The following is a 13,514-nucleotide window of genomic DNA, read 5'->3' on the forward strand; positions in this document are numbered from 1 at the left end:
GACGGATGGAGTACATTCCATCAGGGTGGCGGAGGACATTACCTTGCCATTCTGATGCTTCTCTGTCCGTCAGGTTTAGAGATGACCGCCGGCCCAGTGGTCATCTCTGTACCAAGAAAGGAATTGCTGTCATGGTGGTTCTCTTTAAGGTTTAAAACATTTGGTGGAAGGTCACCGTCCTCTTAATAGGAAAAAAAAGCATAAAACCTGTCATTTCTAAATAGAGCGGAAAATGTGATGGCTTTACTGCAACAGCCCCTCCTTCGTCGAGCCTTTTGAAAGCTTTCTATCAACAGAGCCAACGGGGGCTCCGGCGATAGAAAGCTTATGATATGCCCTTCTGTATATGAGGTGGATGAATCGAGAGTGTGGTGGACAGGGTACTCCTTCACGTTTGCAGCAGTGTGCCCTGTCCGGCAAACTTAATATCAGCCCTTTAGTCTTGGTAATACATTAGGATATGTGAGACCTGATAAAGCATTTAATGTGCAAAAGTATAAAAGCCATACGAGGGGAGCAGGGATGGGTTGGTGTCTGTAGGACAGGGAAAGCAGAGAGCCGATGAGCTCAGAAAAAAGGTGTGATGGAGGTTAGCAAGTGTTGATACAGATTCATTGATAATGTCTATTAATAAGCCTTTGGATGCAGTTAAGCACGTGATAAGAAAGAATGGCATATCCCGGTGAAGTCCTATCCGTAGCTGTCCTAACTCTGGCTGTATGGATATGCCTAAACAACCTATTCTAGTCACTGAGAGTTGGACTAAGGGAAGTGGTGAAACAGGTTAGTAGGGAGACTCCCTGTTACCTCCTTTTATCTTGCGGGTTAAATTGTGTGAGGAATGCTTTTGAAATTTTGTTCTAACTCTTGTTGGTTTTGCTGATGAGTCTCTCTTTTCTGGAACAGGAGGTTTTCGGATTTGCTAGTTTACATTACCAGTTCTATTTTCTTTCTAGATTTAATAAGAGTCATAGTCGCTATGACCAGCATGTCACGACAAGTTGTGCTAATTAGTATAACGCAGGGGTCTCCAACCTTTTCTGAATATAAAGCTACTTCTGATCAGTGAAAATCATTGTGAGCTACTGAAGGCCAAGCCACTTGCACAATCTTACCAGACACCACCACATCCAGTTTCATCAAAGCTAAACCTAATGTCCATAGAGCCAAAGACTAGGGTTTGAACGATATACTTTGCCTAGGGGCACCTTGACAGGGCTGCCATTTATGTCAGTGAGAGTGTGGTCTTTGGGGATGTGTGAACATTTGTTCGTATGAATGGATATATGTGTATGGGTGAATGAGAGTCTGTGTTGTATGTACTTGTGGGACAGGACATACCTTTCGCCATATGTGGTACAATTACATGTATGACACAAAAATTGAACCATTTTTTTTAAATGGGAGACATTCAAAGTGCAGAAAAAAGTTCTAAATTCCTTATCATAATATTGAAAAACGTTCTGCACCTTAAATTTCTACCACTTTCAAAAATGGCTTTTTTCAGTAATATATATATGACACCGTGCCTACCAGCCACTGGGAGCAAGACGCCTGATATGTGTAAATGTGACACTTTCAAATGGGAGAACATTAAACTGAAGAGTAAAATGTGTTTATTTATGAATGAATAAAATGAATTTTTCAGTTATAAATATGACAGTGTCTACAATGGGAGCAAGAGGCATGCTGAAATTGCAACACTTTGAAATGGGATACAATTAAAATAAAAAGGTAAATTAATCATTAAGTTAATTCTTCATTTTAATGTTCTCACATTTAAAAGCATTCAGAAACATCACTTTGTTCTCATGCTCCAATATGGAGTTGACAAGGACTTTTATTTAAGATTTGAATACCTCAGTGCTTCAGTTCTTTACCTCTGTGCCCTGGATCATACATCTGACTCCAGCACTGCTCATTATCAGGCCCTGCTATCTGCAGCCTGAAGTTAATAATGTAAAATAAACAGTGTTCCCTTAACTTTAAAAGGAAAATGGGACCCTGTGTTTATTTAAAAATTAACTCAAGACTGTGAGCTGCTCTGAAGATGTCTGTGAGCTAATGGTAGCTCACTATCAACTAGTTGGAGACACCTGGTATAAAGTTACTCGCCTCTATCAGTATGTTGCTCTCAAGATTAGAGAAGCTCTATTGACAGCAGATGTACGCTTCTCAGAGAGACTTGACTACAAAATCCCCTGATATGTTCCATTAGGTTACATACCCGTTTTATATGGTTAAAGTGAGAAAGCTACTGGTATAAAGGGTACCGTCAGGTGTTTGGAAAGCTTTAAGCTGTATTTATTACAAGTGCATGCAAAATGACTTAATCAAGTGTTGTCTAAGCCCTAAAACAAAAACATGTTAACTTCAGAATGTTGCAGTTTTCAGACATGGCTGGTGAAGGTTGGCCCATCTCCTTCAAACAAATGCATCATAAGCTGATGGAAACTGTTGAAAAAATGGGCAAACCTATAATTTCCAGGGTATTTTCAATAAAATCCTTTGGGAAGGGATGGCAGACCTGCACAATGTTACTCGTAGGGACGCTGGTGTATGGAGACTAGTAGGCATACCAAGACATCATGGCCTGTGGCTCTCTCTCTAAGAACCACATATCTCATTCAGTGTATGTGAGTCCATTTACCAATGTCATCCTGAAACATAGGGGCAGATCAACTTCCTATCTTGCACTTGGTACAAGTAATAAAAAGAAATCCCACTTCAATTCAATGCAATTTCAGCCAGTGAATTGCAGAACCACCAGTGGCCTAAAAATTAACGGAGATGAGGGAAGACGAACATCACAAAGTGTCAGTGGCACATTTATTTCTTTGTGGAGGAAAATGCCTTCCCTTACTGCTGCAAAATGGGAATCATGGTGCAAAGGCTGAGACACCCCTATTTGTGTGGCTCACAACCATGAGGATCACCAGTGCAGAAAGTAAAGAACTTGAGTATGACTGCATCCTGCACCATCCCTCCAGTCCACTGAACAAAGAGATCATGGATGCTAATTCAAACTGTACGTGCTTCTAAAAATCCTGCAAAAGCTCTGAATCAGTATGCAAGAACCCTGTTTATTTTGAGCTTGGTCTGTTGAAATATAATCACAGATTACAAGACAAATGCAACACGGAGGGTTATAATAAACAGTTGTACACGGGTAGCGAAGGGGGGTACAGTTTGTGGTAAAGAAGAGTAGTAGTAAATGATGGTACCATGGTAGTAGGAACAATGTCATCGAGCAGGAGAGCCTAGCCCACTTGCGGTAGGAATTTATTCATAAGGAATCTTTTGACTTCCAGTTTGAACACCGTCGTTGAGGAGATTCTATGTACTTCTGGTGGTAGAGAGTTCCTTACCTTTGGGGCAGCGCCAAAGAAGGCTCGGAAAGTAGTGGTGCTCCTTGAGGCTCTTACACCACAAGATAGTTCAAGTTTTTGCACCAGGTACCTGGGAATATTAAAGTGGATGGCTTTGTGCGTCATAACGGCAATCTTTAACTGAATTTGTGCTTTGTAAGGGGAGCCTATTGAGAGATTTTAGGACTGGGGATATGTGCTCATTGCATTTGGGGCCTGTAACTAATCTAGCAGCAGCATTCAGTGATGCTTTTAGTGGAGCCAGGGTGTATTTGGGAAGGCCACGGAGGGCACTGCTGCCATAACCTAGCCTAGGCAGGACAAGTGCTTGGACCACCTGCTTGAAATCACTAAGTGGAAGGAAAGGTTTGATATTTCTGAGTGTCCTCATCAAGTGGTTTGCTCCCTTACATATTTGCTGATATGATTTTTCATATTCAGGTGCTTGTCCATGGTGACTCCGAGAGATGTGGCTGAGATTATGATGACAGGAGTGCAGTTGAAAGCAGTGAGATGACTCATCCAAAGGTCTAGCCTGGGGATGTGGTTCGGAGGGGAGATGAGCAGGAATTCCGGTTTAGAGGTGTTGAGCAGGAGTTGGTTCTCAGTTAACCCGTTTTGAGTAGACATTAGGGTAGTGTTGAGTGAGATGATCTTTTCCGGGGATGCGATTTTCAAATAGAGTTGTGTGTCGTCAGCATACATATGGAAAAGAATACCCGCGGAGTTTAGTGAGTTAGTTAATGGTTCCAAGAAAAAGTTGAAGAGGATAGGAGATAAGGCAGATCCTTGGGGGACCCCCATGAGTACTGAAGAGGGCTGGGAGAGAGAGAGTGATTTGCCCTCTGTCTTTGAAATCTGTGGTGGGGTGGAAGGACGAGAACCATTGTAGCACCTGTTCAGAAAAACCCATCCTGTTTTGCAGAATGAATAGGAGGTTGTCATGATTAACTGTGTCGAAAGCGGAGGGAAGGTCAAGGAGGATCAGGAGGCAGGATTTGTTTTGCTCGAGCATTTTTAAAATGTCATCCATAACATGAGTGAGAGCCGATTCGGTGCTGTGCCCCTTCCGAAAGCTAGATTGAGGCTGGTCTAGGAGTTGGTAGTTCTCTATGTGAGCACAGAGTTGGGATTGAATGTTGGAGATAGGTCGGAAGTTATTGAGATCAGCTCTGTCAGCGTTAGTTTTTTTAGTATAGGTAAATGCAAATGTAAATGTAAATCCAGTATTTGTAAAGCGCGAACAGTTACCCGGAGTATCCCGGCGCTGGCGGCCGTCGGGAAGATTAAGCAAGCTATTGCCCAGAGTCACATGGTGCTAAGCTGACCTGCTGCCGGTGCCGGGGATCAAACCGTGGGCCCCAGATTCCAGCGTCGGTTTCCCTAGCTGTGGCGCCTGGGTGATACCTGAGCTACTTTTAGGAAGTCAGGGATTGTGCCTTGTGATAGAGAAGCATTTACAATCCTTGTCCAGGTGGGGATGAGTGCATACTTGATTTCTTTGAATATGGCCAGGGTTAACGGGTCCCTGAAGTGGTTGGATGGGTTAATATTCAGGAGAATCTTTTTGATGTCTTGTTCACTAAATGGGGTAAAGGTGCCCCATGACGCATTGTTCTTGGTGTTCTGGGTGGTAGAGTTGCGCTTTTCTAAGGGGTCAAGGGGTGATGCAGCCCTGGAGGAGTGCAATAGAGCCTTCTCAGTGGCAAGGTCAGTGGAGAGGAGCCTTGATTTCTCAATGAAGAAAGCAGCAAGTTTGTTGCAAGAGGGTGGGCTGCCTCCAGGTTCAGAGAGGTTTGGACCTACAACTGATTGCTGTTTGACCAATTCGAAAAGTTTCTTGGGACGGTTTGCCGCTTTCTCCAATTGGTGTCTGAAGTAGTTAGCCTTGATACTCTTGATTTGTTTGTAGTAGAGGCTCCTAACATCTCTCAGGAGCTTTAGTTGGATCGAGGAGGGATTTGATCGCCAGGAACGTTCAACTGCCCTAAGGGGTCCGTGTTTAAGTTTTCATTGTACCATGGTTTGGATATTTTTGTTGAGGCATTTTTATGTTGGAGTGGAGCAGTGTCATCCATGATGTTGGAGATAACCAAATTGTAGGAGACAGTGAGTAACTGCACCTCAATCAAGTCAGCTTAGGAGGAGAGGGCAGATTTACAGTGGGCAGCTAGATCTACAGAGTTCATTGATCTGAGGTCCCTTTTCCATATCTTTGATTTCGTTGGTTGAGGCTTCCTTATCAGTACCTCCCTGTTAATATAAAAGAGGATGCAGTGGTGATCTGACCAGTCACATGGATTGTGCATGGATTGTGCTGCTCTGGCAGTTAAGCGTGCTACTGTGAGTGTTTTGGGGACAGATAATTAATGCTAATTGTACCTGAAGCTATTATTTTCATTGGGTTGCATTTTAGTTGAAACGATTTATTGTACTTTAGGGTTAGCAACTAAGCGACTTAGATACTTTTACAGTTTAACTGTTTTTTTTTTACTCAATAGGATCATTCTAATCCTGAGTGTAACTAGCATGACTGCTTTTATTTTGTATCCGTGGCCTGTGTTATTGAGTCATCATCCTTAATTTCTTGTTGTGATCATGGCTAGCGTTGAGCCACCGCCTCCATTTGCACTGCTAGCTGGAGAACCTCCTAAGAGTTAGTGCTATGGTTGGAAGTTTAACTGGCTTATGGAGAAGTTGTGGAAGGTATGGACCGCCCAGCACAAAGAAAATGTTCTCTGCACAGACATTGTTTTTGGGGTGGTGGATTGAGCAAGTTCAAAGTCTTATCAAAGTTGGATAATACAAATGATTTGGATGAGTTTAGGTATGCTGTTTGTCAAACGCTAAGGGAGGGAGATAAATACTGTCATGGCAAGATATGTATTTTATTTGAGAAAGCAAGTATAAGGGAAGTCTGTTGATGGATATATAGATGTATTGGGTACCACTGTGATTTTTAACACACAAATTATGAGCAAGTGCCAGGAGATCAAATTCCTTTTAGATTTAAAAATAATAAGGTTCAGCAAAGACTTTGAGCCAGCACATATTTTTCTCCTAATGCCATCATTTATATTGCTGGAGGGGTTGAGCAAGCTGATCTTCAGGAAATTTGAGATTGACCAATTACAGAAGTAAATATAGTTGACAAGAAAAGTTGTATTAAAACAAAAAATGGGCAGTCCAAAGACAAAAGGATGGAAACTAGTAGCTATACATTTAGCAGTAAAAGTAATGTAGGAAATTTTAAGTTTTGTCCAGCTTCTTCAAAAGTTTGCAACAGTTGTGAGAAGAAAGTGCATTTTAGTTTAGAACAGTTTGTGAAGTTTGGTGGTAGCAAGGTGAACTTAGTTAAAACTGAGGTGGATGAAGATTATGTGTTGGGTCTTGACCCCATGGTCGTTCTGGCAGCAAGAGGATAAAACAGAAAGGGCACATTTTTATCTCTCTGGTCTGTCACCTTGATGACAAAGAAAGGTTGGTTATGGTGGATTCATGTGCATGGTATGACATTCTAGAAACAAATATGGTGAACACGTTGTGGAAGAACAGGAAACTATTATTGACATGACACCAGGAGGTTACACAGGACAAAGTTGACTGGATGTTTTGGGTCAGAAATTCAATTTCAAGAAATAAGAACAAGAAGGGAACTTTACATTGCTGAAAAAGGATAGTCCATTTTGGGATGGCTGCTTCAAGAAGAAATGGACCTCAGACTGGATACTAGAGCAGGTCGCAGAGTGTATGTTATACAGTTCAAAGTAAAGGAGAGTGAACTGAATGAAATGTAAAGGAAAGGCAAAAGCACATGGCGGCACATAAAAAACTCGCAAGGGCGAGCAACACGATAATTCTTCAGGAGGGTGATGTTTCTGTATGACATAAAGTGAGGAGAGTGCCCATAACATATAGAGTTAAGTTAAAGGAGTTATTGAAGCATTTCCGTGGACAGGCTCTTTTAGAGCTGAATGAGTCCTCTTCATGGTTATCTCCAGTGGTGATATCCCCAAAATTTCAGGAGATTTAGGACTGCATTGACTTAGTATACGTAACTCAATCTAGGTAGATAGTTAACCTCCACCAAGTATTCATGAGATGTTGTCATGGGTGTGGGGCGGCGGTGCTACTGTTTTCGTCCCCTGGACTTTGTAAGTGTATTTCAGTCTGGAAATAGATTATCAATACAAAAGAGGGCCGTGTGGTCCAGTCAGTTCCACCTGAATTTTCCAGTATGCAATTTAGGAGATTCCATATGTACTCTCAGCAGCGGAAGCGTTCCAAGATGTCATTTTAGTTATGGGAAGTCTCAGGAACAACATGATCTCAATTTAGAGGCCGTTCTAAGAGTGTGTGTGCACAAATGATTGAGCCTAAGTTAGTACAAATACAGGTCAGTCGTTTGGAGATAGACTGTTTACGACTCAGCATATCGAAGGATAAGTGGAACCTTATCAGTGCAATAGTATGAGTTCCAGAAATATCTCACAAGAAACCTTTGTCTCTTTTCGAGGATTCACTGAATATTCTGCTAAATTTGTAAATAATCATTCTGGCAAGATAGAGCCGTTCAAGAAACTAGTGAAGAAGAATACAAATTCGACTGGGCGGAGGAGCAATCTACTGTTATAGGAGGAAATTATGAGTGCACCATATTTGAGTCATTTGAGAGTCAAGAATGTGTGATAACTGTGCTTTGGGGTAGTAGTGTTGCAAAGACATAACAAGGTTGAGTGGATTATTTCATATGGTTTGAGGGCATGCAGGGAGCACAACGTCATTATTTGGTCACCAAGTGTGATCTATTAACATGTACTAAGTTAATGGTGAGGACAGATAATGCACTCCTTGTGAATGTTTTGGTGCCACATGTTGGTCGGATTTTGGTTAGGGAAGCGAGAAACCTTTAGGCATGTTGTTTAGAAATAACTTAAATAGCTGATAGCATGCCAAGAGTGCTTGCAGATAATGATAACTCGGCATATGTGAAGAAGGATGAGTGTGAGGTAGCTTTTACCAAAGAAAGTGATGTAGACTTGGGGGGGGGGGTGGAGATTAAGCAGTCTATCCAAAGAAAGTGTGCAAACCTTAAAAGAAGACAATTTTGAAATCTGAAGAATGTTATAGGATATCTTCAGAATAGATTGCCGGACACATGGAAGTTAATTGGACAAGAGAAAGTGTTTAACAAACTGGAGGATTAACTAAGGTTTGAGGATAGAGTAGTGGTTAGAGGGGACAGAAATAGTCCACCCTTTGGGTTGAGGAATAATATTTTGCAGTTGGAGCCATTGCCTGCAATATTGGATTACCATAATGTAAGCTTCTTGTACACTGCTGGCTGTACAGGGTTATGGGGAAAAGAGTAGGGTTTTAGTTAGTCACAAGGATGGTTAATACAGTTTGTTCCTCAGTGTACAGAAGACAGATTTGGGTGCTGGAGGTGGACATTAAATGTGACCCAGGTGTCTGGTGAGATTTGGTGTACGTGGACGAGAATCGAAGAGTCAGAGGTTGAGGACTTTGCCCACTATATTTTCAGATCTACTTGTTGGAGTCGTTTTAGTGTTTTCCATTCTAATTTGTTTAAGTTAGTTGTTGATTGTTTGGGCAATTGTGTGCATACATGTGTGTACTTTACATATAATTGAAGGAAGTACAGGGTGTCAGATTTCTTACTACTATGAGTGTGTATGAATTGTAGGTGAGTTATGGAATGGAATGTGCGGGGTAAAACGTTGTGGATTAAATGCATGGTCAGTTGAGGTAGCACTAAACTGATGTGGTTGCTCTCTGTCACACCAGAACACCTGCTGAAATAAGTCATCTCCCCTCAGTCCTGTGGATAGGGTTGCAAGAAGATGGGTCGATTGTAGGAAGAGAAATATGATGGGGGAAGTGATTGGAACAGGGTATGGGGAAGCCTTGCACAGGTAGGCTTATTCTGCTCATTTAATAATGGCAAAGGTACAACTCTTTCGATTTACCCTGTCACATCAAACAGAATCTGCTTTTTTATCACTACAGTACAGAAATGTAGTGGGCAGGATGGCATGCCTCAATCTGTGAACAGAGTCAACTGGCAGGCATGGCACTCAGTATGATTGTCAAAATATTAAGAAGGTAAATCAGTCAAAAGAGTGGACTCAGCTGCATGTGGTGGCAATCCACTAGAGATTACTCATGTTCAACTCAACCAGAACACCATAGAACTAAGAGTGCTAACTGATATTTTGACTTCTTTAAAGCAGACTGCATACTTTCACACCCTCCCTATCTATGACTGTTTCAGCTTCTTCGTGTGAAAATTACGCCTACCCGCAGTATGGTGGCAGCAGTGTTGGGCAGTCAGTGGAGTCTGTCAATGATGGGTTCAACTCATACCTGGTAAGTTGGCACTAGCCATGTAACACCCTCACACCTTTTCAGCCATACTTTCTTGGGGCACAAGCGCTTGCAAAGCTAAGTGTTACAATGGTGTACACCATTTAAGATTTAATTTGAAGTGCAATTGGTTTGTATTTATTGTTGGTGTTTTATATGGTGCGTGCTAGATCGAAGTGAGCTACACTGCACTTAACATAGAAATACAAGTATACATCAAGTGCAAACGTGAACATACAATCAGTCAACATAACTGCTCCAGGCATAGTGACCAAGCTAGCTCACAACACACTGTGAAAACAAAAATCAAAGATAATATATTCGTTTGTATACAGTCAATGATCCTAGGCAGTTAAAATAATTGCAGAGAAAACAAGAAAATCATCTGCAGGCATTAACCCACAGCCATGTAGGTGACGAAAGACATTTAATGGAAGTTGGACTTAATGGTCATATGTACACGCAATAGCAAGCCTCCTTAGCAAGCTTTTACAATTGTTTTTGGGTATGTTTAATACTTCAAATCTTGAAGAATATGTTGTCACCTTTTCATTCTTCAAACAATGTCTAACGATAAAGATAGCAATGTACGATTGACATACTACCTTTTAAACATTCATTGATTTATACTTTGGTTCCTCCTAAAGTAATTATGTGAAAGTTTCCAATTGAGGTTTTCTAGTGCACATATATATAAAGACTTAACTATGGCAGGCATGAAGCGCTTTAAAGTTGCAATTCTGCTGAAGTAACAGACGTACAAATTCTTTTTTGTACACCATTTGCAGGGTTATTTCAGGATGTTTTGAGGGCTAGGGGGTTCCTTACATTGGTTGCAACTCCAAAGGTTTGCTTATGTTTTCTTATTGTTGGAAGATTGGGTTTCAAGCAGGAGGTTTTCTGAGCTCTGGTGGATGAAGGGATCTCCTGAGATGATCAGTGTATGGGCTCAGTTTATGGGCTGTATAGTTCAGGGTTCCAGAGTGTAAGGTTTGGTATACTAAAGAGGCCAATTTAAGTATGTTCTTGCCTGCAGTATTATTATTGCACTATTATAGGGTTACCGGGGTTATGTATCAAACCACCTTGTGTCGGAGACTAATCTTACAGCCACATGAAGGGCCGTCTTCAATGGAGCCAGTGTAAGTGTGGGGATATATAAGAGTAGGCTTCTGTAGTCAATCCTAGAGAGCAATATCGATTAACCACTATGATTAACCACCATTAGCAACAAACATCTGTTATTCAGTGCCAAGATACCCTTGGATGAACATGTGCTTTGCAAATGCACGTTATGTTATGTTATTTCAGGTCCTTTTTGTTGAAAATGGGATCCCTGGCTGGCCAGGGCTTTCGCCAAAGTCAGTCAGAGACCACCACTCCCAAGTCAGGGCAAGGGAGTTACACGCCAAGATAACCCCTGCTCACCCTCTAGGTAACGTGGCGCGAGCAGCAAGGCTAAACTTGGAGGCGATGTAAGTTAAGTATCTGCGCACGCACCCCAGCAACAACACCCAGGACCCACCACAAAGGAAACTCCACACAAGGTAATATAAAAATAGCCTTTGTATTACACCAAAACACATTAGATAAAACACACACTTTACAATGTGCCAGAGGCACGGGCAGAATTTACAGGGGATATTTACAAGACAGGGCCACCTGGACCACTGTCAGGAATCAGAAGTAACACTTTCAGAAATAGCACTTAGAATGTAAATCACTGTAGCACAAAATATAAAAATAGAGCACACAACCAATAGCTACTGGTAACCAGGACCTCACTAGCACCACCTGTACTAGGGAGAAAACAACCACCTAAGTATCACAATACCTGTAGGGGTGTAAGAACATAACACATGATGCAATGCATAACATTCATTCAGAGGTGTAAGGAACGAAGGCACATGACGCATAAAAACAATACATTCAGAGGTGTAAGAACAATTGCGCCAACCTCACACAAGTCACCACCTGTGACTGTCCCTAGGCCAGGAACACCAGAACTGTCCCAATGTCAGGGCCTAAACGTAGCAGTTGCCCACAAAGTGCTGGGCAACTGTTGCAACAATGTTTGAGCCTGCCAGGGCTCAAGAACAACAATGGGGCCAATGGGGGAGCCTCGCTGGGCTCTTAAAGATACTTGTGGCGCTTGAGCCCCTCGTGGGCTCTCAAAGCCAATGGCACCCTCAGAGCCTCTCTGGGCTCTTCAGCACAACTTTGGCGCCTGGAGCCTCTCTCCGGGCCCTAAGAAATGAATGTGGCCCTCCAGAGCCTCACTGGGCTCTAAACAAATGGACTGCCCCAGAGCCTCTCCGGGCTCCTTAACACTGGGGCGCCTTGAGCCTCTCAGGGCTCTAAATTAATATGCCCCCGGGATGCTGGAGTGGCCCTCTGCCAACTGGGGCCGCTCAACAGGGAAAGGAAACTGCCCCCGGAGCCTCGTGGCTCCAACAAACAAATGCTGCCTTGGTTGGAGTCCCTCCCGGACTCGAGACAACAAAATACCCCGCGGGAGTCCCCCAGCCCTTCTACACTCACCGGGCTATCCTCGGGGGTCTCTGCAGGCGTTGGGGTCCTTCTCGGCGGGGCTCTTCTTCTCCCCGGGGCTCTCCCTTCACATGGGAGCCCCGGCAGGCAGCAGCTTCCGCCTGCCTCTCTGTCCTGCCCCCGGCCTGCCTGACTTCCGGGTCGCGGCTGCGGGGGCGGGACTTCCGTCGGGCCGCGCTCTTATTGGCCGGCCTGACAACCACTTCCGGGTCGTCGCAGGCAGCGCGGCGGCCCGGTGGTGGACACAGGATCGAACGCCGGGTGGGCACCGGCCCTCCTTGCAAACAGGTAGATCGAGGTGGGCACTCGATCGGGGGGCGCAAAAACGGCACCAGGTCCCTGGCGAGGTGGGCACTCGCCGGGGATACCAAAAATCGGCCAAATAAGCGGAGTGGGCTCCCGCGCCGAAAATAGGCAAAACAGGGGGATCCCCACGCCGGGGAATCCCTCGAGGGCGGCAATCCAGCGGCCCAATGCCGGGTGGGCACCGGCAGAGATCAACAGCTCTCCCAAGCGCTAGGACAAAACGAAAGCGCTCTCAAGCGCTGTAAGCAAATTAAAGCGCTCTTAAGCGCTGGGTGCGCTAAAAAGGCAATCAAAAGCGCTCCCAGGCGCTAGGGGCCAACAAGCCCAGCAAAAGTCCTCCTTGGCAGGCAGGGGGGCAAGGCTGGGCCAGGGGCCAGCTCACTGGCCCTCCAGGCAGGGAGGCAGTCCAAGTGGCGGTTCCTCCTGGCCCCAGCAGCAGCCCCCTCAAGTAGGATCAAGAAAGAACAACTTCTGTTGGGACACAGCCCCATTTTTATACAGTACATTCCTTTGTCTGAAGGTGCAGGGTGGGGGCGGAACCAGTCGCAGCTGGTTCTTGAGTACTCTGTTTACCTCAACCACCCTCTCTATTCACTGGCAGGGCTAGGGTCGTTAGACACACCACAGGGGGGCGGAGCCAGCATTGTGTGGGGAAAACCCAGCCCATCCAGGACACAGGTACACTCCTCCCACACATCACTCATGCTAATCTCACACTCACCACCGGGCAGACCCATCCAGACTTCCTGGAGCCTGGCATGCCAGCCAGCTCCAGCCAATCACGCTCCAGCACCCTCACTGCACACGTACAGCCATGTCTAGGAATGATACTTCCCCACTAGACACATACAAGCTGCACATACCGTTGCGCAGCATTCATTCTCACGAGTTCACACATACCAG

The 13,514-nt window shown here is 44.2% G+C and overlaps 1 protein-coding gene across 4 annotated transcripts in view; it reads left to right on the forward strand.

Annotated features, from left to right (window-relative positions):
• GAB2 (GRB2 associated binding protein 2) overlaps positions 1-13,514 on the forward strand; it is a 555,459-nt gene that overhangs the window by 513,555 nt on the left and 28,390 nt on the right. For all 4 annotated transcript variants that reach the window (XM_078658492.1, XM_078658493.1, XM_078658494.1 and 1 more), the window contains one exon: positions 9,664-9,758. In XM_078658492.1, coding sequence (XP_078514618.1) covers positions 9,664-9,758 — 95 coding nt within the window. The remainder of the gene's footprint in view (positions 1-9,663; positions 9,759-13,514) is intronic.

The sequence above is a fragment of the Lissotriton helveticus genome, chromosome 8 (genome assembly GCF_964261635.1).
Source record: "Lissotriton helveticus chromosome 8, aLisHel1.1, whole genome shotgun sequence".
NCBI classification, from domain to species: Eukaryota; Metazoa; Chordata; class Amphibia; order Caudata; family Salamandridae; genus Lissotriton; species Lissotriton helveticus.